Below are 26,667 nucleotides of genomic sequence, written 5' to 3'. Positions count from 1 at the left end.
AACAGATACTACATAACTGATAAGAACAGATTTTTTTCTTTCGAAAAAAATTTGTTACAAACATCTGTTAAAATACACAACAACATTTTTTTATATTTACAAGGTCTGTTGCACTGATATCACAAAATAAAAATAAAAGTAAATATATTTGTATCATTTTGTGAGTCATTTGTTTCCATGTGCAAAAGTCCATTGAACAGTTTGTGTTAAAACAGTATGTTGTTAAAAATGTAAAATAAAAATAAAGAGGGTAAAAGCCACCAAAATGCTAAAAAGTCCTGTTGTTCAGGACCGCGAGTGAGTCCTTATCAAGTGGGCCATCACCCTAGTCTCCAGAACAGGCACCTGGGCTACCGCTTCAGGGGCCCAGAGGAGATCCCCTCTCCTCCGGCCCGCTGGCCCGCTGTTCCCGTAGCCACTGGTGGTAAGGGTGCATCTACGGGCGGCCAAGTACGGTGGCGTCCGGGGCCTCTTCCGTGTGACCCCGGCCCCCCGTCCGAATAACAGCGCCCGGTACCCCTGCAGCGTTGATGTTACCATTCGCTCGCTCGCGTGGAGGGGGACCGTAACGTGTTTCCCCACCAGCAGGTTTCTGGTGGTCCAGATGGCATCCTTGATTGCATTGAAGGTGAGCCAGAGCGAGGTAAATTGTTGTGCTGGACAGTCCTTCGAGCCCCGGCCCACCCCAAGGATGGCGAGCTTGTAATCCACCTGGACCCCACCCACTGGCAGGCACGGGAAATACAGGGGGCCGGTCGTGGCCCACAGGTCCCGCGCAGCGCCGCACTCCCAGAGCAGGTGTCTTACGGTCTCCGGGTTTTTACACCCGGACCGGGGGCAGATTGCATTTTTGGCCATGCCTCTGGAGTGCATAACCGCCCTGACCGGGAGGATCTCATGAGCTACCATCCACGCCAGGTCCTTGTGCCTGTTCTGGAGAGCGGGGTGGGCAGCATTCCTCCAAACTTCTTTGGCCTCACCTAGTGTGAGGCCTGGAACTGGACTCACTGGTTCCCGGTCCTGCACAAGAGAGACAAGAGATTTGTGGTTCGTTAAAATGGTGGCATCCTGGGTCTCTAAACTCTTTTTCTTTAAAAACTTCTTGATAAAATCATATTCTTTTGGAAGATTAAAAGCCACTGGGGTTGTCAAATCAATTGGTAAAATTTTTAAAACTCTCAGGTAAGACCCCATCCAGAAGCGGGCCATGGCTGCAGTCTTATTTTCTCTGGATGGGGTCACCGCATAACCAATATGCAGGGCGGTGAAGCGGCTGGCTAAAAACAGGTGGGGGTCTGGGAGGCCTTTTCCACCATTTTCTGGTCTTTTCTTGACGACCTCCCTCTTCAAACGTTCCCACTTGGACCCCCACAAGAAGTAAAAAGCCGCCCTCTCCAGGTCTGAAAGGAAATGTTTTGGGGGACTAAAAACAGAACACACAAGTAAAAACAATGGTAAGATCACAGCCTTAAAAATTAAAACTTTTCCTTCCATTGTCATCTGTCTAAGTCCCCAAAAGCCCAGTCTTTTCCTAACTTTCCCTATCATGTCAGTCCAATTTCCCCGTCCTCCACCCTCTTTGTCGAATTTAACCCCTAGAATTTTTAAATCGGTCTCTTTAAAATCTACGTCCAGTCCACCTGTGTCCACGTTTCCCCACGGCCCGAAGAGCTGGGCCTCAGACTTACTCCTATTGAGTTTAGCGCCCGAGGCCCGACCGTACCAGTCCGTTAAATCCATTGCTCGTTGTATGGATAAAATGTCAGTAGCTAAAAGGGTCACGTCATCCATATATAAAACACAAGTCGCTGTTAGTCCGCCCGTCCCTGGAACGTCTAGTCCTTTGATCCATTGGTCCCTTCTCAAGATCTGTGCCAGTGGCTCAATACAAGCCACATACAGGAGGGGAGATAAAGGACACCCCTGACGAACACCACTACATATGTTCACCGCTTTGGATAAATGCCCATTAACACGAATTTTGCTGACTAAACCGTTGTACAGCAGTCCCACCCAGGCTATAAACCTCCCTGGAAAACCCATTTTTTGCAGTACCTGAAACAGGTACTGGTGCGAGACGCAGTCAAAAGCTTTCTCAAAATCTAAATTTAGGACTACTAACCGAATATTTCTGTCTCTCGCATAACAGATGGCATCTCTAATCAGCACTAGGCTGTCCGTGATCTTTCTCCCAGGCACAGCACAAGCTTGATCTGGGTGGATCACGTCCTCTAAAACGGTTGACATACGTGTTGCTAAAATTTTACTAAAAAGCTTAACGTCAAAATTTAAAAGTGTGATTGGACGCCAGTTTTTAAGGTCCGTCTTGTCTCCTTTTTTATATAGTAGTGAAACTATCCCTAATCTAAAGCTGTCAGGAAGTCTGTCTAAGGTCTCCAATTCACTAAAAACAGTCAGTAGGTCGTGTGCTAAAATATCCCAAAAAGTCTGATAAAACTCTAAGGGGAGTCCGTCCATTCCTGGGGACTTTTCCCGTTTAAAACCTTTAAGAGCATTTTGTAATTCTAAAATGGTCAAATCTTGGGATAAAAGCTCACTTTGACTGCTTACCTTTTTCTCTAAAAAACCTAAAACTTCCCTCAAGGTGTCACTTTCTACATCTTTTTTACAATATAAAGCCTCATAAAATTCTGTAACCCCACTTAAAATTTCTTTTGTTGTGTGCACTTCCCTACCTCCTGTTTTCAGTGATGTAATTGCCCCTCCCCGTGTGATTATTTTTTTAAAAAATATCTGGTGCACTTTTCTCCTTCCTCAAGGTCTCTTTCTCGGCTTCTTAAAATGACACCTTTGCTTTGTGTTTCACTTAAAACGGACATTTCCTTTTTTACTTTTTTAATATCCTCGCTAAAATCCAATCCATTGTTTAAAAGGTTAAAATATCTCTGTAGTCTTTTTTGCAGCCCCATCATGTGCCTTTTTTCCCTATTTTTCTTATTTTTCCCTACCTTCCTAAAAAACTGTCTTGTCCTGTCCTTTACCATCTCCCACCACTGTGCTCGTGAATCGTAAAAGTCTTGGAGGGTCTGCCATTGGCTGAACCGCTCCCTATATTCTCCAACTACATCCTCATCTTCCAACAAGGAGCAGTTCAGCCTCCACAGCCCTCCCCCTACAGTCACACCAGTGGGCAGTGAAAGGGTGCAAGACAGCATCAAGTGGTCAGAAAAAGAGGGGGGTCAATGTTGCATCGGTTGGCGGGAAGTCTCTTGTAAAAATGTAGTCAATTCGAGAGGCTTTGGAGCTATCACCACTGGACCAGGTGAAGCCCTCCTCTCTTTGATGCAAGTTTCTAAAACAGTCGGTTAATTTAAAATCTTTAACCAACCCCCGTAATAAAAAGGATGTTTTATCTACTTTAAAATCATCAACTACCCTCTTCCTATCTCTTTTTGTTAACACACAATTAAAATCCCCCGCCACAACTAGGGGGCTCTACCCAACATGTGGGGCTGCAAGTCCTCTAAAAGCTCGTACCTTTGATTTTTGTCCGTAAAACCATATACATTAAGAATGTTAAAATCCTTATCTAAGAAAGTCAGATTTGCTAAAATTGCCCGCCCATCCCTCACCACAGTGCTGCCCTTCACCAAGATATTTGGGTTGTTAATTAAAATGGCAACACCGTCATTCTTGTTAAAATTGGACCCACTCCATAGCGAGGGGCCCGAGGTCCAAAGCGCCTCCCACTTCCTGTAATTCTTTAAAAAAGGAAGAGCACATTCCTGCAATAAAAACACATCTGACTTGCAAGATTTTAAAAAGGATAAAACACTCTTTGCTCGCAGAGTGGACCTCACACTTCTCACATTAACTGTAGAGATAGTGAGGGCCATGAGCAGTGTGGTTAAAAGGTATGAGCCATTAAGAAACAAAATACATTAAAACCACAGTGACATACATTAAAATCATATTAAAAGCTTGTGACACTTACGTCCTCCTTTAACCTGGAAAGCCCAGGGTCAGGAGGGTAGGTGCTCGACGCCTCAAGGGCCGCAGAGAAATTCTCTTGCAGCTCTTTTGGCGACGATGATTTTAGCTTTACGTGCAGAAAAGAAACCTCATTTGGGGATTCAAGCGGCCACACATGGTCCAGATATTCCGATACGGAACTATCTAGCCACTGTGTGGCCTTCAGCTTTTTCTCCTCTGTTTCAAACAAAGGAGATCCTGCAGGCCTTTTCTGCACTTGAGCATTTGGGAGTGAACACCCAGTTTCACTCCCACTCGAGACCGTTTGGAGGGAGGAAGCCGTTTCCTCCTCCCCATCCTCCATTTCTAACTCCCTGTTCTTTGGGGAGGGAATAGCTTCCTCCACCTGTTCCAATAAAAGGTTAGACTCCGCCCTCACGACCGCCCCACTTCCTTCCTCCTGTCCAATCCCTGAGGCTGGCTGGGAATTTAAAATTCCCGCCAAAACCTCAGGTCCCGCCTCCTCCTCTCTTTGTTGTAAGGTTGGGTGTGCTTGTGGGGCGGCCATTTTGTTAACCTTTAATTTATTGGCAAAACTTTTAGGGCAATCTCTGAAGAGGTGGTTTGAATCTCCACAGAGATTACACCGTCTGCCATTGGTACATTCTTCAAAACTGTGACCAATTTCTCTACACTTCCCACATACTATCTCTTGGCACGCTTCAGCAAGATGCCCAAATTTCCCACACTTCCTACACAACTTGGGCATCCCCTGATAGTGAATGTAGCCTCTGTTCTCTCCCAACACAATCATGGAAGGCAGGTGTTTCAGACCCTGGTAGCCCCCGGCGTCTTCCCATTGTTTAATGGGAATTCGCCAGGAGCATGTCCAGATGCCATCCTCATCTAACACTTTGACTGGTGGACCTCGAACAGTGCAAAATCTACCCAGCCAAATACAAATATCCTCTCCAGTTACTGTTTCATTGAACATCCTGACAATCACAGTTTTAAGTGTGTTGTCAGAAAGTTTCTCCACCGCAAACATGGAAAACTGGGCCTTAACTGAATCCAACTTTTGCCAAAAAACACTCAACAGGGAAGCACTTTTAAAGCTTAAATCAAAACCTTTGTTCAGGGGCAGAGTCATTAAACAATTTAAATCTTCAGGTTTAAAATGGAGCGTGTTTTGGATCAGCTTCCTGGAAAAGTCAAGACGCGACATTCCCAGGAGCTTCCCCTCAAACTCCTTAAATAAAAACCGCACGCTGTGGTGCCTCCTCGTGCCAGCACGGGCAGCTGACATTATGGAGACACCAGCAGCCTAAAACCCACAATAAATAAGTTAAAACAACAAATAAATTATATTAAAACAATCAATAAATAACATAAAATCAGCACTTACCTTTTTTGTTTTGTTTTTTCCAAACGAAATTGCTCCGTCCGAAATGTATTCCCAGTTAGAAACGCCTAAAGCCACAAACAAGACTGAAGGCTCCGCCCAACCGAGAATCGATCACTGTCTCTTAGCCAAAAGGCCGAGAAGCGGCTGATAAGAACAGATACTACACTTGATCTTAGCCAAAAGGCCGAGAAGCGATACCGAGAAAGGGTCCGAGCAAAGGGACTCATTCAGACAACTACAGATCTCACTGACGGTGTTTTTAATAAGATTACACAACTTAAAACTATAAACTACTTACACATACAAACTGCAAAACTAAAGCCCCTCTCAGAGACTGTGTGAAGAGTTTTGAGATTCTCGTCGATAAGAAGCTGAAAAACCTTCAAAATACGCTTTTTATATGTTTTCTGCCTCTGTTCTCATGAGTTCATCGTCCAATCAAACACGAGAACAGTGTTTGTGGCCAATAAAACTCTCTCGAGTCTCTTTATAATCCTAAAATAATCACCTTTTAACAGGACAGTCTGTCTGCTCATGTTCTGACACCAGATTCACAAAACAACAGGAGAAAATGAAGCTTTTTACACATTTCTGTCTTTGATGTCCTCATGTGGTTAAATGTGCGACTGCAAGTCCATCAAACTACAAACACTGACGACGATAAAAGCTTGAAACACTTTCAAAGACTACTGAAGAAGAAACAAACATTTTAGCAACATCAATCTTTACAGATCTACACTGAAACAACAAACTAGAAAATCAGCACAAACTGATCTTTGAAAATCCTTGAATGAGAGTTAAATATCACCAACACGTTTAATAAGTTTGATATGCTTTTCTAATGACTGACTTCATCTGTGTATTTAATGGCCACAGTTCACGTGAGAAATGTCTTTATTTTCTCATTTAAACGACTCAAACTGGACGATTGTCTCAGATTAGTCTACACTGATTAACAACGACCAAAAAAAAAAGCTCTAAATTGATGCATTGTGAAACTATCCACTGTCACTGCTGTTATTTAATATTTGAAAGGATGAACACTTTCACTCACTTTCTAGACTTATTTCGACGGATTAATGTTCAAACGCTTGATCATAGTTTACGGGACTACAAGCATTTCTGCATTTAGCAACTACAAAGTAATCTTAAAGTCTAAATGATCAAATTCAAAGTTTTAAATGTGAAGATACTCACAGGTGTCGCTTGTCTTGCATCAAACCGTGTAAAGATCCACCTGAACATTCGCCTTTTTATTGCAAATTACGAAACCCACTATGGCGAAGAGCTAGCTCATGAATATTTATCAGGACGTGCCGACGTTGCTTGGCACGTGTCCAATGGCGAAGGCTTTCATAAATTAATATTAAAAACATAATCTTAACATGACGAAGTCTAATTCATTTGAGATCCCAAAAAATGTGTGAACTGTGAAACTTATGCTGAAAACAAATCTTTATCTTTGCTCTGATTAAGTTTCTCTGAAATCTTGATCACATCTGAGAGGAGTTATTTGATGTCACAGTGTGAATAATTGTTGGTTATTTTCAAAACTTAAACTGATTAATATTCTGTATAGATATTAAATACAGTGGTGTATCAACGTTTGATTTTTTTACTAAAATTGTGCAAGACTTGTGCGTTATCTCAGTCCAAATCATACAACAGTTTTGTGTGAGGAACAGACCAAAATTTAAATGGTTATTTACTGATAATCAAGCTCTCAACATCTCTTTCACACTTTCGTACATTTAAAACTCCTCTGGCTTTAACAAGGTTGCTGCAGAGTTTTAAAAATCAAATGTAAGACTTTTTATGACCTTACATTTTGGAAAACTGAATTTGAGACATTTTAAGACGTAAGCAAACAAGTCAGTTTTCGCATGTATCATGTGTGAAATGTCAAAGGGCAGAATTGAAGATTTTTGGGTGAACTATCGCTTTCATAATCGTACCTTTTGTTTAATAGCACAATCAGCTTTAAACTTTATTTATAGAGCTGTTCAGTTTCTAGTCCAGACACCCAGCAGAGACGTTATAAATAGTATTTAATTCAGGTTAGACAACATCTCTGGACTGCTCAGAAAATAAACTGTAGAAACTCATAATGTAATAAAGCATAATATAATAATTTTCTCAAAATGTAATTATGACATCATGTAAGAGCGCATAATGTAATAACATTTTATTTTATACTTTTATCATATTACAATATATATATATATATATATATATATATATATATATATATACACACACACACACACACACACACACACACACACACACACACATATACACTGGTGGCCAAAAGTTTGGAAAAATGTACAGATTTTGCTCTTATGGAAAGAAACTGGTACTTTTATTCACCAAAGTGGCATTCAACTGATCACAATGTATAGTCAGGACATTAATAACGTGAAAAATTACTATTACAATTTGAAAAAAAAATTCAGAACTTCTTAAACTACTTCAAAGAGTTCTCTTAATAAAATCCTCCATGTGCAGCAATGACAGCTTTGCAGATCCTTGATATTCTAGCTGTCAGTTTGTCCAGATACTCAGGTGATATTTCACCCCACGCTTCCTGTAGCACTTGCCATAGATGTGGTTGTCTTGTCGGGCACTTCTCACACACCTTACAGTCTAGCTGATCCCACAAAAGCTCAATGGAGTTAAGATCCATAACACTCTTTTCCAATTTTCTGTTGTCCAATGTCTGTGTTTCTTTGCCCACTCTAACCTTTTCTTTTTGTTTTTCTATTTCAAAAGTGGCTTTTTCTTTGCAATTCTTCCCATAAGGTCTGCACCTTTGAGTTTCCTCTTTATTGTTGTACATGAATCTGGTGTTGAACGGGTAGAATTCAATGAAGCTGTCAGCTGAGGACATGTGAGGCATCTATTTCTCAAACTAGAGACTCTGATTTACTATCCTCTTGTTTAGTTGTACATCTGGCCTTCCACATCTCTTTCTGTCCTTGTTAGAGCCAGTTGTCCTTTGTCTTTGAAGACTGTAGTGTACACCTTTGTATGAAATCTTCAGTTTTTTGGCAATTTCAAGCATTGTACAGCCTTCATTCCTCAAAACAATGATTGACTGACGAGTTTCTAGAGAAAGCTGTTTCTTTTTTGCCATTTTTGACCTAATATTGACCTTAAGACATGCCAGTCTATTGCATACTGTGGCAACTTAAAAACAAACACAAAGGGGGCCTGGGTAGCTCAGTGAGTATTGACACTGACTACCACCCGTGGAGTCGTGATTTCGAATCAAGGGTATACATTCTCTTAAAGCAAGTCTAAATATCTTATATGTTGCTTCTCAAGTAAATGTATCTTGTTTTAAGGATTTTTAGACAATTTTAAATGAAAAACAAGACAAAAACACTCAACAACAGTAGGATTTTTTTACAGTGAATTGTTTTACTTAATTAAACTTAATAAAAAGTATTTTTCCCTTTAATTTAGTGAATGTCATTTAGAGGTGTTTTTAAAAGATGATTTTGTCCTCTTTATTGTTAGTAAGCACATTTAATGTAGCCTTTTAAGTCGGGGCTCAAGCTGACAGAAGAAATGAGAGACTTGGATATATAGAAAAAAAAATCTATTCTAGAATATACTGATGAAAAGAATGTATAGTCCCTACCAGATGGGTTCAAAAGTCTCCAGATATCTGTAAGACCAAGATTTTTACACATCCTGTGAAGCGTCAATGTTGCTCAAGGGGGCTTACACACTTTTGCTTCGCTATGATCAAGGACTGAGTCCATCAAAAGATTAAAGTTTCTCCCAATATTATATCATGAGGGGTGCCAGCGGTTTGCAACATCCCTTCAAGATCTATAAAAAAGCCCTGATCATCAGCATTAGGTGCATAAATATTAGCCAAACTCAACCTTTGCCCCTGAATGTCTGCTAAAACTATAATGACTCTTCCTATTTTATCTTTAATCTGTTTGAGAAATTTGAACTGTACATGTTTATTTATCAGTATAATGACTCTCCTACTCTTACTTGAGCCAGCAATATTTGAGCCCAAGTTTTTCAGCTTCCTGCGGGGAAAGATGCGTTTCTTGAAGAAAGACTATATCATATTTCTTACGCTTAAGAAAAGAAATAACCTTCCTTCTTTTTATGGGTTGCCCCAACCCATTGACATTCCATGTGGAGAGAGATAATCCACTCATATTAACAATTGACATAATTATATAATAAAAAAATAAATTGTGTGTCAAAAGCAAGATTATACAGACCACATTCCCCATTAATGCAACAATCAAACCCTGAACTTCCCCCCGAACAAAACAAACAGAAAAAAGAAAAACGTGCGCATTAACCCCGCGCACGACAGCGCCAACCGGCATCAATCCCTCTAAATTCAAAAGGTCCATGTACGCGTACGAGAACCCCCACGACAACTTTGCTATCGGATTGCTCAAGTCTGGTGCCTCTGCACAGGGTCCATGAGGCAAAATTACATAACAGAAAATACTTTGTAAAACAGACCCCAGCCAACAGGCAGAATAAACACAAAGAACAAGATTAATTCACAGAACTGTCTTGAAGGTGTGTTCCTCCACAAAAAAAAAAAAAAACTCCAGCTGATATAAAGCCATTCAGTTTCCTTGGACAGACAGACAATTGTTCAGTGAGCCGGCTGTTGTGAGTGCAGCAGATGACGTAATCATTCTAATGTCCCTTAAAAATACTCCACAAAAACAAACTCCAGCCCACAGGAGGCGTAAGCACAAAGAACGATCAGATACATCCACAGCTGACTGGGGGATGACCCGAAGGAGTATTATTCACAAAACAAACTCCAGCTGCTAGGCAGAGCCAGCACATAAAGAAACAAAACAGGCATCCCAGTTCCTCGGATGATCAAGAGTCAAATTCACTCGGAGGCCGCATAAAAAAAAACTAAAAAAAAACATCATCAATTATTCAGTCCGTCAACTTTATAAAAGACGTCCTTTATGTGAGCATGTAGATATTTTGCAGTCATTCATAGTGTCCATTCTCAATCTGGCCGGGAACTTCAGTGTAAAAGCGATCTTCCGTCAATGCAAAAGTTTCTTGGAGTGTCATGCCACAAAACAAACTCCAGCCGCTAGGCGAAGCCAATGCAGAAAGAAACAAAAAATGGCGCCCAGCTTCCTCATACAGTCGAGACACTAAACAGCGAGTCAGTTCACTCACATAAGAAACGCCCAATGGTTTACTCACCCATAGTTTGTATGAAGGCCAGTGCCTTTTTGGGGTATAAAAATACTTTGCTGCCGTCCTTGGTGTCTATTCTCATTTTGGCCGGAAACATCGGTGCAAAAGCGATCTTCCGTTGATGTAAGAGTTTCTTAAATTCCTTGAAACGATCGCAATTCTCTCTTGTCGAATTCGCAAAATCCGGGAACAAGAAAATATTGTGATTCTTCCAAGAAAGCTTTCCTTTGCTCCTCGCCTGGCACAACGCGAGATCTTTATCGGATGATCTCAGAAATTTGGCCAGAATTGATCGGGGCCTGTCTCCCTCAGCAGATCTCTGAGCCGGGACTCTGTGAGCTTGTTCGATTTCCAGCTTATGGCCTGTTATGTCGAGCAGACTCGGGAAGAGCTCATCTAGGAATTTCACCATATCTCTGACCTCTTCATGTTCAGGAATTCCAACAATTCGAATATTGCTCCTTCGATTCCTATTTTCGAGATTTTCCAGTTTTTTAAAAAATAAATTCCAAGTCTGTTTTGGAGTCAGAGCCAGTGTTGCCAACTTCGGCCGCCCAGAGGAGGAGGAGAAGAAGAAGAAAGGCTTCTATTCCCAAGTCTCTTCCCATGTTCGCAACCACGGAGGTCGTTTCCAAGTCATCCAGGACTCTTTGTTTCAAGTCTTCCAAAGCTCTGCCTTCCATGGCTCCGTTCCCAGAGTCTTCCACGGTTCCACCTTCCATGGCTCCGTTTCCTGAGTCATCCACGGCGCCGCCTTCCATGGCTCCGTCCCTAGAGTCTTCCACGGCTCCGCCTTCCATGGCTCCGTCCCCAGAGTCTTCCACGGCTCTGCCTTCCATGGCTCTGTCCCCAGAGTCTTCCACGGCTCCACCTTCCACAGCTCCATCCCCAGAGTCTTCCATGGCTCCGCCCCAGTGCCTTCCAGGGCTCCGCCCACTCCCCCAGAGACTATTTCTCCCACGGCTCCGCCCGCTCCCCCAGAGACTATTCCTCCCGTGGCTCCGCCCGCTCCTCCTGAGACTATTCCTCCCATGGCTCCACCCACTCCCCCAGAGACTATTCCTCCCGCAGCTCCGCCCACTTCCTCAGAGACTCCTCCTCCAGTGGTTCCATCCACCTTACCAGTGACTCCTCCTACAGCAGCTCTGCCGCCTGACCAAGTTCCTGTCCTACAGCCGCCTCCCAGACCTCCTGACCCTGTCTCGGCGTTGCAGCCACCTCCCAGGCCTCCTGACCCTGTCTCGGCCCTGTGGCTGCCTCCTAGACCTCCTGACCCTGTCCCCAACTTGAGGTCATCTCCGTGGTCTCCTTGGTCTCCTGGCCATCCGCCTGATCTGCTCTGGTCCCCTTGGTCTCCTGGACGTCCGCCTGATCTTCTCTGGTCCCCTTGGTCTCCTGGCCGTCCGCCTGATCTGCTCTGGTCCCCTTGGTCTCCTGGCCGTCCACCTGATCTGCTCTGGTCTCCTTGGTCTCCTAGCCACCTGCCTGATCTGCTCTGGTCTCCAACCTCCCACTGGCTCTGCCTCAGTCTTCCAAGCACCCAGCTCCACCTCAGCCCTCTGAACCCCTGGCTCTCCATCCCTCCAGCTCCACTTTGGTCTCAAGCCTTCCTGTCTTCGCCTTGTTCCTCTGCTCCCCTTGTGCCCCCTTGAACTGCCTGTTTGCCCCTTGTGCCCCACTGAACTACCTGTTTTCCCCCACACCCCATGGACAATTTGTTTTTTTGTTTTTTATGGAGCGTCTGGAATCCGCTCCATAAAAGGGGGCTCCGTCACATATTCCCTGTTTTTGTGCTTTTATTTTGAAATTCTTGTTTAGTTCCTCGTTCCTGTTTCCTGTTAATGTTGTAGTCCTTTTGTAGTTTCATTTTATGATTGTTTTTCCCTCTGATTGTTTCCACAGGTGTTCCTCGTTCCCTTGTTTGCCCCTGTGTATTTAAGCCCTTGTTTTCCCTGTTTCCTTTACGTGTTGTCATGTTCTGTGCTTGGTTTCCCGTGTTTTGTTTTTTTATATTCTGAGTTACTTTATCATTTTGTTAATAAAGCTGCGTTTAGATCCTCATTCCTCGCCTGCCTCGTCACAAAACAAAACCAAATCAAAAATGTATTTTTGTTGCAGTGTGTAATGGGCGAAGACTACCCTCTATCACCTTTACACATACTGTATATTATGATTCAATACGTCGTGAGCCATCACGTTATAATCTGGCTGCAGCAAGCGCATGCGCGAGGGCCGAGCGTCCTCACAACAGAGTGCATCAGCCGGGATGCATTTTCAATAACTCCACCTTAGATCGGGTAACTTCACGCGACTAATAGCAGTGGCACTGACCACACAGAGAAATGCCAGTTTCTGAGTTTGTACTTATTTACATGACCTGCTTCCATTTTATTTGAACTTTAATAAAGTATGCGTTAAATGTATAACGCTAGGGTGTTTTCTTTAAAGACGCTCTGACATGCAAATTTTGCTTCAGTGGAATGGCAGCTCCGGCTCCAAAAACAGGAGGCAAAGTTAAATCTCATAATAAATAGCTCAATACAAAGTGTTCTTTGCACTGTTTATAGTAGCATGAATGACATTTACTATTAATAGGTCCATTCTAAAATTAAATCAGGGCCTATATGCACATACCAAATATGGAAGCACGATGCTTCAATCTCATGAGATAAATTTGAGGGAAGTTTGAGTAGATGTGCCTGTATTTCGAAGAACTACCGATAATAGTCTTAAAGGAATAGTTCACCCAAAAATGAAAATTTGCTGATAATTTACTCAACCTCAGGCCATCCAAGATGTATCTGAGTTTTTTCTTCATCAAAACAGAATTTAAGACTTTTAGGATTTCATTTCAGGCCTCCTCCTCTAAACAATGCAAGTGAATGTCCTCCATTTTTTGATGGTCCAAAATGCATATTTAGTGTGCATCAAAATAATCCACATGACTACAGTCGACAAATAAAGTTCTTCTGAATGCAAACGATTGATTATTTTTAGAAACAAAACAATACATATACTTTTTAACTACAAGTGTTCGCTTCCGTACATCTCTGTGACGTGCTCATGAGAGGGATGACGTAAGCTCGTTGGTAAGGTAACGCGTCACGTGGAGGAGGAGTCAGGAAGCACGTCATTGTTTACATTGTTTTTATTATTATTATTGTTTGGAAATTATTTTTAATTTATTTTATATTGTTTTGAAATTGTTTTGGACTGTTTTGGTTTGTGAACGGCACAAGTTTCTGTTGCAGACTTGTGTTGTAAGTTGTTATTGTGTGCCAATTTACTGTCACAAATTTGCCATGTTACTTGATTATTAGTTTAATCCAAAGTAAAATACCGGCAGACGATCCAGGTCTGGAAAGCAGATGTGTCGAAGGGCTTGTGCGATTGCGAATACTGATGAACAAATGGAGCAAATTTGACTCAAGAGTCAGATTGGTGATCGTTAAAATGCAGTCGTTTTATAATCATTTTGTAAATTAGTGCTGTTAGGCTTCTAAAATGTGTAGTTGTTCAGTGGTCGAGGAAATAATCACAGTCTGAAAATATCAACCAGTTTCCCCGGAAGGAATAGACTCCAACTTGTCGATTCCAACTTTCGAGTCGATTGTTGATTCCCAACACCTCGGAATCGATTCCCAGCCCTATCTGCTGCTGCATTTATTGAAAAAACTTGTTTTGGAGGTATGAAAGTAATATTTTTTCATGAGTTGTATTTTTGTCATTCTGTCCTGACCTTTTGTATGACTTAATCAAAATGTACTTAATTTGAATCATTGTTTTGTTGACTTCTAAGTGACATGGTTAACATGTGTCAAGGTTAGTGTGTGCACATGATGTTCTGTCATGGCTGATAGGGTTGGGGACTTGTTGCAACCGTCCCCAAGCTAAGCAGCCATATCAAAACAGTATTTTTCAACATAAATAAGTCATTGTGGGGTACATAAAAGGATAGTTCACCCAAATATATACAATTGTCAACTGTTGTCTTCTACGGTGGTGTATTGATGCCATTACAAAAATAAAAATAAGATTACACTATGACGTATACATTTATACATGCACAAGTCATTGTGAGGTACATAATCATTGGAGCAATCATTTCATTATTTCGTATTAACGTAATCTTATTATTGTAAAATCCATTAGCAAATAGTAAGCCATTATTGTTTGTCATACAGTGAATAAATCATCTAAAAGTAGAAATTGTATTCTGTTGGTTTTCAATATGCCAAGAGTGAAGAAGAGGGTTACTAAAAGAAGGGGTCTCCTCAATAAACAGTTGCAGTGTTGTACAATAAATACATGTTTAATAAAAGTTTGTTGCATTGCAAATTGTTCCATTCTTCCTGTCTAACACTGAAATATGGAGAGATTGAATAGCATCTGTAACATCTGCACATTGACTCAAGGTAGGCCTATGTTCTACCCAAAAACAAAACTCAATAACTGTTATTTGATAAATATTACTAAATTATAAATACTATAATATTATTATATAAATAAATAATACTATAATATTATTGTAAAGCAATACATATTTTCAGAATACTATGCTCATTGAGACAAAAAGCAAAAGTTAGTGATATTTAATGTACTTTCTAACATGTTGCTACCGCCCCTGATCGTGTTTCTACTCTCCCCAGGGTTCAGGTCAGTTGCAACATCTGACTTCTTCCATTCAAATAAATAAATATTGTGAACGATATGTCATATGTTATCATCTTTAAATGGTATGGGAAATTAGCAGACAGATGTAAGTTTAATATATAAAAATTTGTTTGGTCTAGTCCAAATAGTCTCTGAGTAACAGAGAAATGAAAAAAGTTTTGAAACCGTCCCCAGTCTCCCCCTACTCAAGCTGAAGTGCTCGTCTCGCGTGCCATCATTAGAGTTTCAACTGATCACCTAACCCTAACACTAACCCTAACCCTATCACCCTAATCCTAAACTGTTCCCAAATTTGAACGCTCTGGCTGGTAAAGGTTAACCTAAAGCGTGATTGGTTAATTGTCTACAATTTGTCACATGGTTAATATGTTTATTTTACCTTTAAAGGAGTGCAGGAGTGGTTTAATCATCTTCAGTTGTTATGTGAATAATGGATAAAGATGCTCCGAAGTTTGTTGTAACTCTTGTAATAGTATGTTCATTGTGTGAACTTTATATATGTTGTTAATGCTTTTTAAATGAAATGTTGTGTTGATTTAATTTTGCATTTACTGTACATTATTTGTCTTTTTTCTTCTGTGCACTGTACAATGTTTTATCACATCTTCTGATTTCCCTCATCAATAAAGTTCTATCTTTACTATTGATTTTGTCCAATCTATCATTGTATGATAATCTTTAAGTACACAAACTGAAGGCATTGTATTAGAAATAACCCTTATGTTTTTTTTTTGGTACACATTTCTTGTAATGATATAACAAATAATCACTTTATTTAGAGTGAGACAAAATAGAAAAAAGTAAGAAAAAAGAATATAGATCTAATACACTTCAATAAAATATCATTTTTAAATAAAACAATTTTGTTCCAGTGTTCCTAATTCAGTGGTCCTTGTTCCTGTATTAAATGTTTATAAATGGTGTACATTTTGTCCAATTATAATAAAATGAGATAAATATGTATCATTCAGAAGATTACATTGTTTGGTTCAGAGTCACTTTGGATAGAAACATCTGGTAACTGTAAATATTTCTATTATATACTATAATACTGATGATAATATATGCTAATAATTTATTATTACTATTGTATTAATAATAATAAGATAATAAAAACAAGTACACGCGACAGTTTGGCTCAAACATCAGTAAGGTTGTCTGTGTGTTTTCTTTTGTACAGTGTTGCTCTGGCCCACACAGAAGGATTGCCAGCACTGTGTGATGATGTGTCAGTTTGGCTGCTGCACATTGTCACAGGTGTTGTGTTGGTGGAAGTGGCTGGATTCACTTGTGTTGCCATGATTGTGGGTAAAGGTTTGGTGATGGTGGAAGTGGCTGGAATCACTTGCGTTGTAGTAGTGACTGCAGGTAATGTTTTGGTGATGGTGGAAGAGACCAGAGTCCTTCTCGCTGGTGGAGGTAAGCAAGGCGTCAGTGCAGACTTTGGAACTGCCATCACCATATCCATTCTTTCTTTCAACAGCTTGGTCCCCGCCATGCTCAGAATGGGTTCGTACTCAATCTGTGAGTAGTCAACTGATGGTTGGCATGGTGCTGGAGGTAGATCCTTTGAGGAGATTGATGTGGTCTTTAATATGGTGGATGGCATTTTTATTGACTGCAGGTTGATGAGTCTCTCTTGACGGCGGATGAAATCACGGACGGTCTTGGAGTTGATTTTTGGCAAAGGAATACCCACTTTGCTGAGAACCGGATCCTCCACCAAAATACAATGCTGAATTCTCTCGTAGGCTTTTGTGATGTTTTTTTCTTCAGGGGTCGATTGAGTGCTGCGAGGTGACCACAACTAGAGAAGTTTCACTAGCGTGTACATCAGCCTGTTGTGCTGAGCACTGATGTCTTGTTGAGCTGGTGCGTAGCGTTTAGCCATCTTGACTCGCTGAATCACGGCAGCATCAACGAGATCATCCCTCTTTGTGCGGCAGAACAGTGTGTTTCCCCAGTGTGTTCTGTAGAGCAGATGAAACTTCTGTGGCTGTTTGTCATGTTTCTCTACAGCATTCCATGCATCAGTGAGCTTATTCCTCTGTTCTGTTGTCAGGCTCAACTTGTCCTCAGTCAGGCCAACCTCTGCACAGCAGAGAACAGAACTTTTCCAACTGTCAGAATCCTGGAAGTGGATTGGGACTACAAGCATCCTCCTGTTGAGTAGTACAATAATAGCATGTTACAATTTAATATCAATAAACGCTGGCTAAAACGATATGCAAATGCTAGCATGGTTGAGGTAAACAAAATCACTCACAAAAGCCAGCAGGTGAGCCGCGGTGGTCTCATCAGTCATCAGGGTGATGTGGGCTGGGACAACATTGCCATCTGCCTCTGTGTCACTGGTATGCCTCGTCATTTTAATCTGGATCACACTGGCCAGGCTGAACCACCTCCTCCTCTGGACTGGGTCCGTTCTTTATGATGTCACTGAGGGAGAAAGGACCAGTTTCACCTGTGCTCTGGCTAAAGAGGTATTCCAACCCAAGCAACTCATTGGACGTGACATCAGCAGGGGCATGGAAATTCTCCTCCACAGTTTCTCCGAACAGCTGCTGGCAGCGGGTGTGGAGGCGTTCCATCAGAGGTGCAGAGTACATTCGGTGGTGTCGTCCTTTGCCTCCAAACACAGCGTCAGAACTGCGGTCCGAGTTTCACCGAGCAATACCACTAAGCATGTAAAAATTATAGGGTCAAGCCGCACAGTGGGGACCTCAGAATGACAATAAATTACATTACAATCATTGCATGGCCACAAATAATTTAACTGCCACAAGCAGTAATGACAACATTGATATACAAAGTATCATATCATGAGTGAGTGCCATCACAGGTTTAGCATTTATTTTAGCATTTGGAACAGCAGGTTTGCATTATTTGTACCTGGAATCTTATTAGGCAGAAATTGGTGGAATCCCTCCAGGCTGTTGCTTCCATGGACACACTTGTAAAACGGAATGTCCACTCCATTGATGGTTGTTGTACGAGCCACGTGATACATGTTCATGTCTGGAGGATCCTGGAGGCACTCTAGATGATGTTGCTGGCCTTCCCACACCTCATCTATGGCTTCTGTAAATAAACCACTGTAAACATTAGAAGGACAGTTTATGGGTGCTAACATACTACATGATAAATACTGCATATATATAAAAAAACGTATGTAATATTAGTTTATAATATGTACTAACAGTATAATATATAGACCATACAGTTATTGACCTCCAATATTGAAGTACTATTAAAAACTTTTTTACATATTTGTATCAAATTATATACCTGGTGACTTGAAAAGGCTGACTCCACTTTCGTCTAGCCCAGCAGGACCTTTGAGCTCACCAATGGCTATCTGGATGAGCCTGAATGTCTCCTGAGCCCCAAGTGTTACTCTCCGAACATGGTGCTTCAGTTGCTCCCTTGACACATAGAGTCGCAACATGTCTTCATCCGTGACCGTGTTCAAAGCTGTCGGGTCTTTTGCTCTGACAGCCTTGATGAGCAGCTCCAAGTCTGAGCGGTTTTAGGCTAGCACTGCTCCTGCAAGCGCAGACTTGAACACTGCATACTTGGAGTGGCTGTCAGTGTGGATGGCTGCATAAAAGTGATGAATCCAGTGGAATATGTCCAGACGCACCACCATAACATTGTCCACCCATGTCTGGAACAAGGTCTACACAGCGGTCAAGCCTTGTGCACGACAACACCCATGATCAACGTATAAGATCTTTGGCACAGACTGATTGTCCTGCTGGAATCTCTCCATTACTCCACGGCACATGGGCTCCAGATACACAATGGACTCTTCACAGGTAAGTACAAATGTGACAATCTAGGAATCCTCATTGCCTATGCTGCTAAACCACTCGGCTGTGCCTTCACCCTCTCCCGACAGCTTCTACACCACCTGCAAAGCAAAATGTTTAAGTCTTAAAAATGTGCATGATCCAAGTAATATGATAGCAAACATGTAATAGAAAGTCAGTAATCAGATCACACACAACACTGGTTGTACTCACCTTCTTAGTGGAGTCCATTTTTAGCACAGTGCCAAAAGTGGAGAGAATTTGTCTCCTGAAGTCCTGCACATTGTTGGCCTCTGCAAGCAGGAAGGTGTGGCGGAGCAGACGAGCAGAGGGCAGCTCTCTAGGAGGAGGTGAAGCCTCAAAAGTGTGTCCCAAGGCTGACACGATCCCCCCGGGTGGTTTCACGAGAGTCATGAGGAGTGTGGTGTACAGATCTTTCCTCTGGAGATACTCCTCAAAGTGATTTTCTTGAATCTGTCACCACACCTTCACCATGGTGTTCCCTTCAGTCTGGTCCCGCAGAAGCCGTACCACATTCTGGTCCACACCACGCCTGTAAAATATGAACATCTATATGCCAACAGTGGCTGGTGCTACTACTTTAAGGCATGTACTCACTTGTCTGTGAGGATAGCAGGGAACATGGCTTGGTGAGCTTCACTGTGTTGACCACGGATAGCAGGATCCCAAGCCAACCACTGGCCAATCTTGCTACCTTCACTGCACTGTCAACAGCACAGGACCTCCGTCAGCATAGTATACCAGCTGGATACATCACAGATGTGACGAACCTGCAACGTAAAATAAAAACCAGTTAAATAGTAGTGATTTATTTGATTTGATCCGTCTGTGAGTATTATTACATAATAATAACATTGAATTGTTGCACTGCTACATAAAAAAATACTATTACCCTGCTGTGGTAGCCTGACTTGTAGAGGTAAACATCTTTTCCTTTCCCCACACATTCATCGCTACGAAGACACTTCAGCGAATATCTCCATACCCCAGCAGGCACCCACACAAAGATGCTACTCCGGAAGAAGAGACGTGGAGATGGCACAGTACCACTAATGTAGCCTGGAGGTTCTGGAGGGTAAAACCACATCTTGTCTGATTTCATTACCCGCTGCCTCTTCAACGCACTGGTGTTGTCGCGGTACACCTGAATGGGAGTGAAGATCCCTCCTTCTGTGTCATCCTTCACCTAGGAGAGGTCCGCTGGTGGAATGCCGTTGGGATTTTCCCACAGATACACCCAACCCAACCTGAAACATGTCAAAACAGTAAAATACATCATCTCACCCAAACAATAATTATTTAAGTTTCCTAAGTTTGCATTTAATGTGACTATTACTCACTGGGGAGTCACTCAGAGATGATTCTGCAGAGGTGACATGACTCTTGTGCTTGAGCTTCGACACAGACTTCTTGGATGGAGACATCTTCGACACGAGATCTTCAAACGAGACATAACGTAAAACAAAGGCAACCTGAGTAAACACTAAATACAGTTTTAAATAGATTTTTTTTATTGAAGCAAAAAGGTTATCCAACACATCACCCATGTGAAAACCCTTAAATGTAATAGCTGGTCGTGCCACCTTTAGCAGCAACAACTGCAGCCAAATGCTTCCGATAAATGGAGATCAGTCTTTCACAACGCTGTGGTGGAATTTTGTCCCACTCTTCTTTGCAGAACTGCTTTAGTTCAGCCACATTGGAGGGTTTTTGGGCATGGACTGCCCATTTAAGGTCCTGCCACAGCATCTCAATCGGGTTCAAATCGGGATTTTGTCTAGGCCACTCCAAAACTTTAATTTTGCTTCTTTTGTGCCATTCAGAGGTGGACTTACTCCTGTGCTTTGGATCATTGTCTTGCTGCACAATCAAGTTACGCTTGAGCTTCAACTCACGGACTGATGAGCGGATGTTCTCCTTTAGAATTTCCTGGTAGAGAGCAGAATTCATGTTTCCCTCAATTATTGCAGGTCACCCTGGCCCTGAAGCAGCATAACATCCCCACTGCAACACACTGCCACCACTATGCTTGACTGTAGGTATGATGTTCTTTTTTTGGTTTGAGGATCATCAAGGTGTGTTTTGGCAAAAACCAGACAAGCCTTAATGTTCTTCTGGGTTAGCAGTGGTTTTAGCCTCATCACTCTTCCATGGATGGCATTTTTGGCCAGTGTCTTTCTGATAGTGGAGTCATGAACAGTGACCTTCACTGATGCAAGAGAGGCCTGCAGTTCCTTGGATGTTGTCCTTGGCTTTTTTGTGACTTCCTGGATGAGTCGTCGCTGTGCTCTTGGAGGAATTTTGGAAGGTCGGCCACTTCTGGGAAGGTTCACTACTGTGCCAAGTTTTCTCCATTTGGAGATAATGTCTCTCACTGTGGTTCTTTGGAGTCCCAGAGCCTTTGAAATAGCTTTGTAACCGGGGGCGCTCACGGACGCTGAAGAAGATGGCCGCCTAAATTGTAGCTCCGCTCCTGATTGTTTAATAAATTGCTACCCTCCTCGATTTAAGTTAAAGAATCTCCTAATTAAAAAGCTTAACACACGACTAACATGTCTGAGACTCAAGATCCAAAGACTTTCCACTTTTCACAACCTCACGGTCACAGAAAAAGAAGAAACAAACTGCGTCTGCAGAAACGTCTTCGACTTCAACGGAACAAACGGACCCAGTTTTGAACGAAATACGAGCGCTTAGTAACCGATTGGGGAATATCGATGGTCGTTTCGAGACTATCGAAAGTCGTCTCGATGCTATATCGACCTCAGTTTCTGCAGTTCATGAGACTTTATCCAACTTGTCACAAAGAGTGTCTTTGAGTGAATCCCGCTTAATGGAAGCTGAAAACAGAATCTCTACCACAGAGGACACTCTGCAGGCCCGCGAGGGTGAACTCTCTGCTTTGTCGAAAACAATGACTCAGCTTCAAGCTAAAGTGGATGACTTAGAAAATCGAGGAAGACGTAAGAATCTGCGAATCGTCGGTTTACCCGAAAAAGCTGAGGGCTCTACTCCGCTCCTCCAATTCCTGAGGGAAATGATACCGAAATGGCTCGACCTCTCTTTTGATCTCAGGCTTGAGATTGAGAGAGCGCACAGATCGCTCGGACCTGCTCCAGGAGTCTATGACCCACCACAAAGCGTACTGGTCAGATTTCTGCGCTACGTGGACAGAGAACGCATTCTACAGGCAGCACTGAAAAAACGGCAAATTACTCACGAGGGCAAGCAGGTACGCTTCTTTCAAGATCTTTCAGTGGATGTGATGATGAAACGGAGGGAATTCGATGCTGTGAAGAAGATTCTAGTCGATCGCAAAATGTTCCGTAAATTCGCATATCCGGCCAAGTTGCGTTGTCTTCATGATTTGGAGCTTCGCACGTTCAGCACTCCGACCGCGGTGGAGGAGTTCATAGAGACTTTGCAAGAAAAGTGATAAAGGGATTCATACTTATTCTCTTATCTTTACCATACTCGGAGGTGTACTGACTTTAATTTTCCCGAGTTCTCACATGCCATTTATTCGTTTCTAATCTGTTCGGAATGGCAGATGTGACTGTTAGTTCATATAACGGACTTTTTATATTTTCTGTCATTTTTTCCTGTATGAGTACTCCGAGATAATGTCTATTTTACTGGAGCGGATTAACGTAGCGTCTCTCAAAATAGGTATGATCCTGAACCTTATGTTGGTAGAAGGTATAACTTTTTTTTACCTGAGTCCTAGGCTTAGGGGGATTTAGTTGGCCCTGTCAGTTGGGGACGGAGCCGGGGGTGGGGGAGAGGGAGTTGTTTTTTTGTTACCTGTTTTTTGAGGTTAAAAATTTGCCCATCAGATATTTTTGTTGTTTTATCTTTTTGTTGAAAATTACATTAACAGTCTTTTATCTTTTTACACTTCGTTGTAATGCAGAGCTCGACTAGATTTATGACATGGAACATTAAAGGATTAGGGCATGTGATAAAAAAGAAAAAAATACTGACTTTTTTAAAAAAGGAAAAAGTTACAGTTGCCATGCTTCAAGAAACTCATCTATCGGATTGTGAGCATCTGAAATTGAATCGAGATTGGGTGGGTCAAGTGTATTATTCTTCATGCATAGCTAACCTTAGGAAAAGAGGTACGATTATTTTAATTAACAAACACTTGCCATTTATTTTTGAAAACCAAGTTAGAGATCCTGAGGGTAGATTTATTTTGGTCACAGGCCTTATATTTGGCCAGCATATTACAATGTTGAATGTTTATGCACCTAACAAAGACTCTCCCAAATTCATGTCCAAAATGATTTTGTTATTTAATGAACACTGTAAAGGTCTAGGAATCTGTGCTGGAGACTTCAATTGTGTGATGGATGAAAGACTAGACAAACCTTCGTCAGGTACTCTAGTCAATCCTAAATCCTCTTTGCTTCTCAAAAAATTATGTAAAGAAACTGGTTTAATTGATAGCAGGAGAGAAATGAACCCTCTCACTAGAGACTATACATTTTACTCCAACCCCCATGGTTCATATTCAAGAACTGCTTATATCTTTATTCCAAATACTTAACTGGTCTGCTTTATGCCATGCTAGGGCCAAACTCAATCTTGATCACACTAATCATATTAAAAAAACTGCTGTTTCTCTCCAAACAGAATTATTATGAGCATGCAAACAAATCCAGTAGACTGTTAGCATATCAGATTAAAAAAAACAATCTGAACGAGCAATTAAGTCTCTAAAGATGCCAAATGGTGTCACTACATACGATCCTGTACTTATAAATGATGCATTTCGATCCTACTATGAATCGCTCTATTGTTCACAAAACAGTGCCTCACAAATAGAATTTCAAACTTTTTTCAATAATATTTCTCTTCCAGCTATTTTGGATGAATACAGAGATTACCTTAATTCGCCTATAACTTCAGAAGAGGTCCTGGCTGCAATACAATCAATGTCATCCAACAAGTCACCAGGACCCAACAGTTTCCCCCGGAATTTTATAAATCATTTTGGCCCGAGCTTTCTAACATTTTTATGCCAGCTTTACAAGCTATTTTAGATCAAGGCGCAATACCTGAAACATGGAAAATAGCAAATATCTGCGAAATACTTAAGAAAGATAAAGACCCACAAGATTGTACATCATACAGACCAATAAGTCTACTTAATACAGACTCTAAAATACTGGCAAAAGTTCTGGCATGTAGGTTAGAGAACATACTACCGAAGTTAGTTAAGCCGGACCAAACAGGGTTTGTGAAATCGCGTTATGGCACAGATAATATACGCTGACTTTTAAATGTTATTAATTTTGTTCAAAGTGAAGGGCACCCTGCACTTGTTCTCTCCCTTGATGCTGAAAAAGCTTTTGACAGAGTCGAGTGGGACTTTTTGCTTGCAACTCTTGGAAAATTTAACCTAGGGAACAATTTTATTTGGTGGATTCAGTTGCTTTATTCTGATCCTAAGGCAACAGTAATTGCGAATGGTCTCACTTCGACTCTGTTCGGAGGGAGAGGCACAAGGCAGGGTTGCCCTCTCTCACCTTTGCTTTTCGCTCCAGTCATTGAACCCTTAGCAGAACTCATTAGACAGAGCAGAAATTTCCACGGCATTATAGTGGGAGGAGAAGATCATCGAGCATCACTTTACGCTGATGATGTACTTATATTTATGTCTAAACCAGAGCAATCTATTCCAGTATTACTGGAATGTATTTCTTATTACAGTAAGATTGCATTACCTTTAAACGTCTCTTCTTTAGAACATTTAAAATTAATTTCCCCTTTCCAATTATCAGAAAATGGCTTCAGATATCTAGGCATTTTTGTCACAGCTTCACTTAATGATCTTATAAACAATAATTATATTCCTCTTATAGAGAAATCAAGCTTAACTTGAAAACATGGTGCTTACTCCCGATCTCATTTCTAGGGAGAATAAATGTTATAAAAATGAATGTACTTCCCAAGCTTTTATATTTATTCCAGTCCATACCTAGTTATTTAGCAAATTCATTTTTCAAAGATCTCAATAAACACCTCTCAAAGTTTATCTGGAATAATAAAAGGCCACGTATCAAATTTTCCAAATTAATGAAGCCAAAAGATAAGGGTGGGATAGCTCTGCCAAATTTTCAGTTTTATTATTGGGCAGCCCAGATAAAAAAATATGATCAGTTGGTGTAGTGAGAGGACAAATTCTGTTTGGTATAAGATGGAAGAAACAGCTTGCGCCCCATTACCAATTAGATATTTGCCATTTGTTAAGAACTATACAAAGCTAAAAAAGGTTTCGGAACATTTTACCATATCAAACACTCTTCGAACCTGGAGGGATGTTAAGACATACTTAGGAATTTCTGCCTCTCTTTCCTTGTCTTCCCCACTTTCTTTTAACCCTGATTTGCCTTTAACGTTGCAGAAGATTGGTCTTTCAGCATGGCTGAAACTAGGAGTCTCTCAAATATCTTGTTTATTTTCAGAGGGCCCCTAAAGTTTTTCCAGCAGATTGTAGAGCAATATAATTTCCATAATTGTCCAATTTTTACAAATATCTTCAATTGCGGCATTTTTTAAAACCAAAGATAGACAAAGAAGAGTTGAGAACCGAAACAACAGAGATTGAAGACCTTATACTGAATCCAATTTGTTTAAAGGGATTAATATCAAGGGCATATGACATCTTGTCTAGTAATTGCACTTCTGCCTTGCTGGGACTGAAGGGTGTTTGGGAGAAGGATATTGGTCAAACCATTGAAGAGAATGACTGGGCTATTGTATGTGATAATATGTACCCGAAACATACTTCTCTTAGGATCCATGTGCTTAACTTTAAATTTTTTTAATAGGATATATCTTACACCGATGCGTATTAAGAAGATGTTTATCAATGCCACAGGCCTGTGTTTCAAGTGCAAAAAAGATAAAGGTACATTCATTCATTGTTTTTGGTACTGTGACAAAATTTTGCCATATTGGAAGAAAATACATAGGGTAATGAAAGATCTTCTTGAACTAAATGACATGATACAAAGCTGGGGTCATGTCATTTGTTTAATTCTTACTTAAAAACTGCTCTAAAATGATGTGATCCTTTTTTATTATTATTATTTATCATTTGTTTTTTCTTTGCTTTTTTCCATTCATTTTTACTTCCTATTTTTAAGGTTTTGTACATTCTGTAACATGGATATATGACGTGATACTGTTAATGTTATTTGATTCTGTGGGCAAACAATAAAAAAAATTGCTTTGTAACCCTTCCCAGACTGATGTATATCAATCAACTTTTTTCTCATCATTTCTGGAATTTCTTTCGACCTTGGCATAGTGCGTTACTGGGTGAGACCTTTCAGACAACTTCATGCTGCTGAAAAAGTTTAGAAATTTAGGTTTAAATTTAGGGGTTGATCTGATTGAACAGGGCTGGCAGTAATCAGGCCTGGGTGTGTCTAGTCCAGCTGAATCCCATTATAAATGCAGTTTCATAGGTTTGGGGATTGAGTAACTAAGGGGGCAAATACTTTTTCACACAGGCCCAGGATAACTTTTTTGCTTCAATAAATTACATGATCATTTAAAAACTGTATTTTGTGTTTACTCCGGTTGCGT

At 41.1% G+C, this 26,667-nt stretch overlaps 3 protein-coding genes and 1 non-coding gene across 5 annotated transcripts in view; 2 read left to right on the top strand and 2 right to left on the bottom strand.

Moving 5' to 3' along the window:
* Positions 1–26,667, top strand: part of LOC127449220 (uncharacterized) — a 55,545-nt gene that overhangs the window by 13,363 nt on the left and 15,515 nt on the right. The gene's annotated exons all lie outside the window — the stretch shown is intronic.
* The window catches only part of LOC127449161 (uncharacterized), a 45,808-nt gene that overhangs the window by 11,350 nt on the left and 7,791 nt on the right, over positions 1–26,667 (top strand). The window lies entirely within an intron of this gene.
* On the bottom strand, positions 20–6,570 carry LOC127449203 (uncharacterized). Of its 2 annotated transcripts, none has more exons than XM_051712483.1 (2): positions 6,536–6,570; positions 20–1,423 (listed from the first exon to the last, which is right to left on the bottom strand). In XM_051712483.1, exons 1-2 carry the CDS (start codon positions 6,553–6,555, stop codon positions 286–288), a joined length of 1,158 nt encoding a protein of 385 aa, XP_051568443.1. In that variant the 5' UTR covers positions 6,556–6,570; the 3' UTR covers positions 20–285. The 2 variants fall into 2 exon arrangements, with proteins under 2 accessions (XP_051568443.1, XP_051568435.1); XM_051712475.1 differs by lacking the exon at positions 6,536–6,570 and adding an exon at positions 3,956–5,328 and having other exon boundaries at positions 664–1,423.
* LOC127449283 (U2 spliceosomal RNA) lies at positions 5,347–5,534 on the bottom strand. Its single transcript, XR_007898705.1, has one exon. It is a non-coding gene; the product is annotated as a U2 spliceosomal RNA (small nuclear RNA).

This window comes from Myxocyprinus asiaticus, chromosome 1 (assembly GCF_019703515.2).
Source record: "Myxocyprinus asiaticus isolate MX2 ecotype Aquarium Trade chromosome 1, UBuf_Myxa_2, whole genome shotgun sequence".
NCBI classification, from domain to species: Eukaryota; Metazoa; Chordata; class Actinopteri; order Cypriniformes; family Catostomidae; genus Myxocyprinus; species Myxocyprinus asiaticus.
This window is presented reverse-complemented; position numbering and strand designations above follow the sequence as displayed.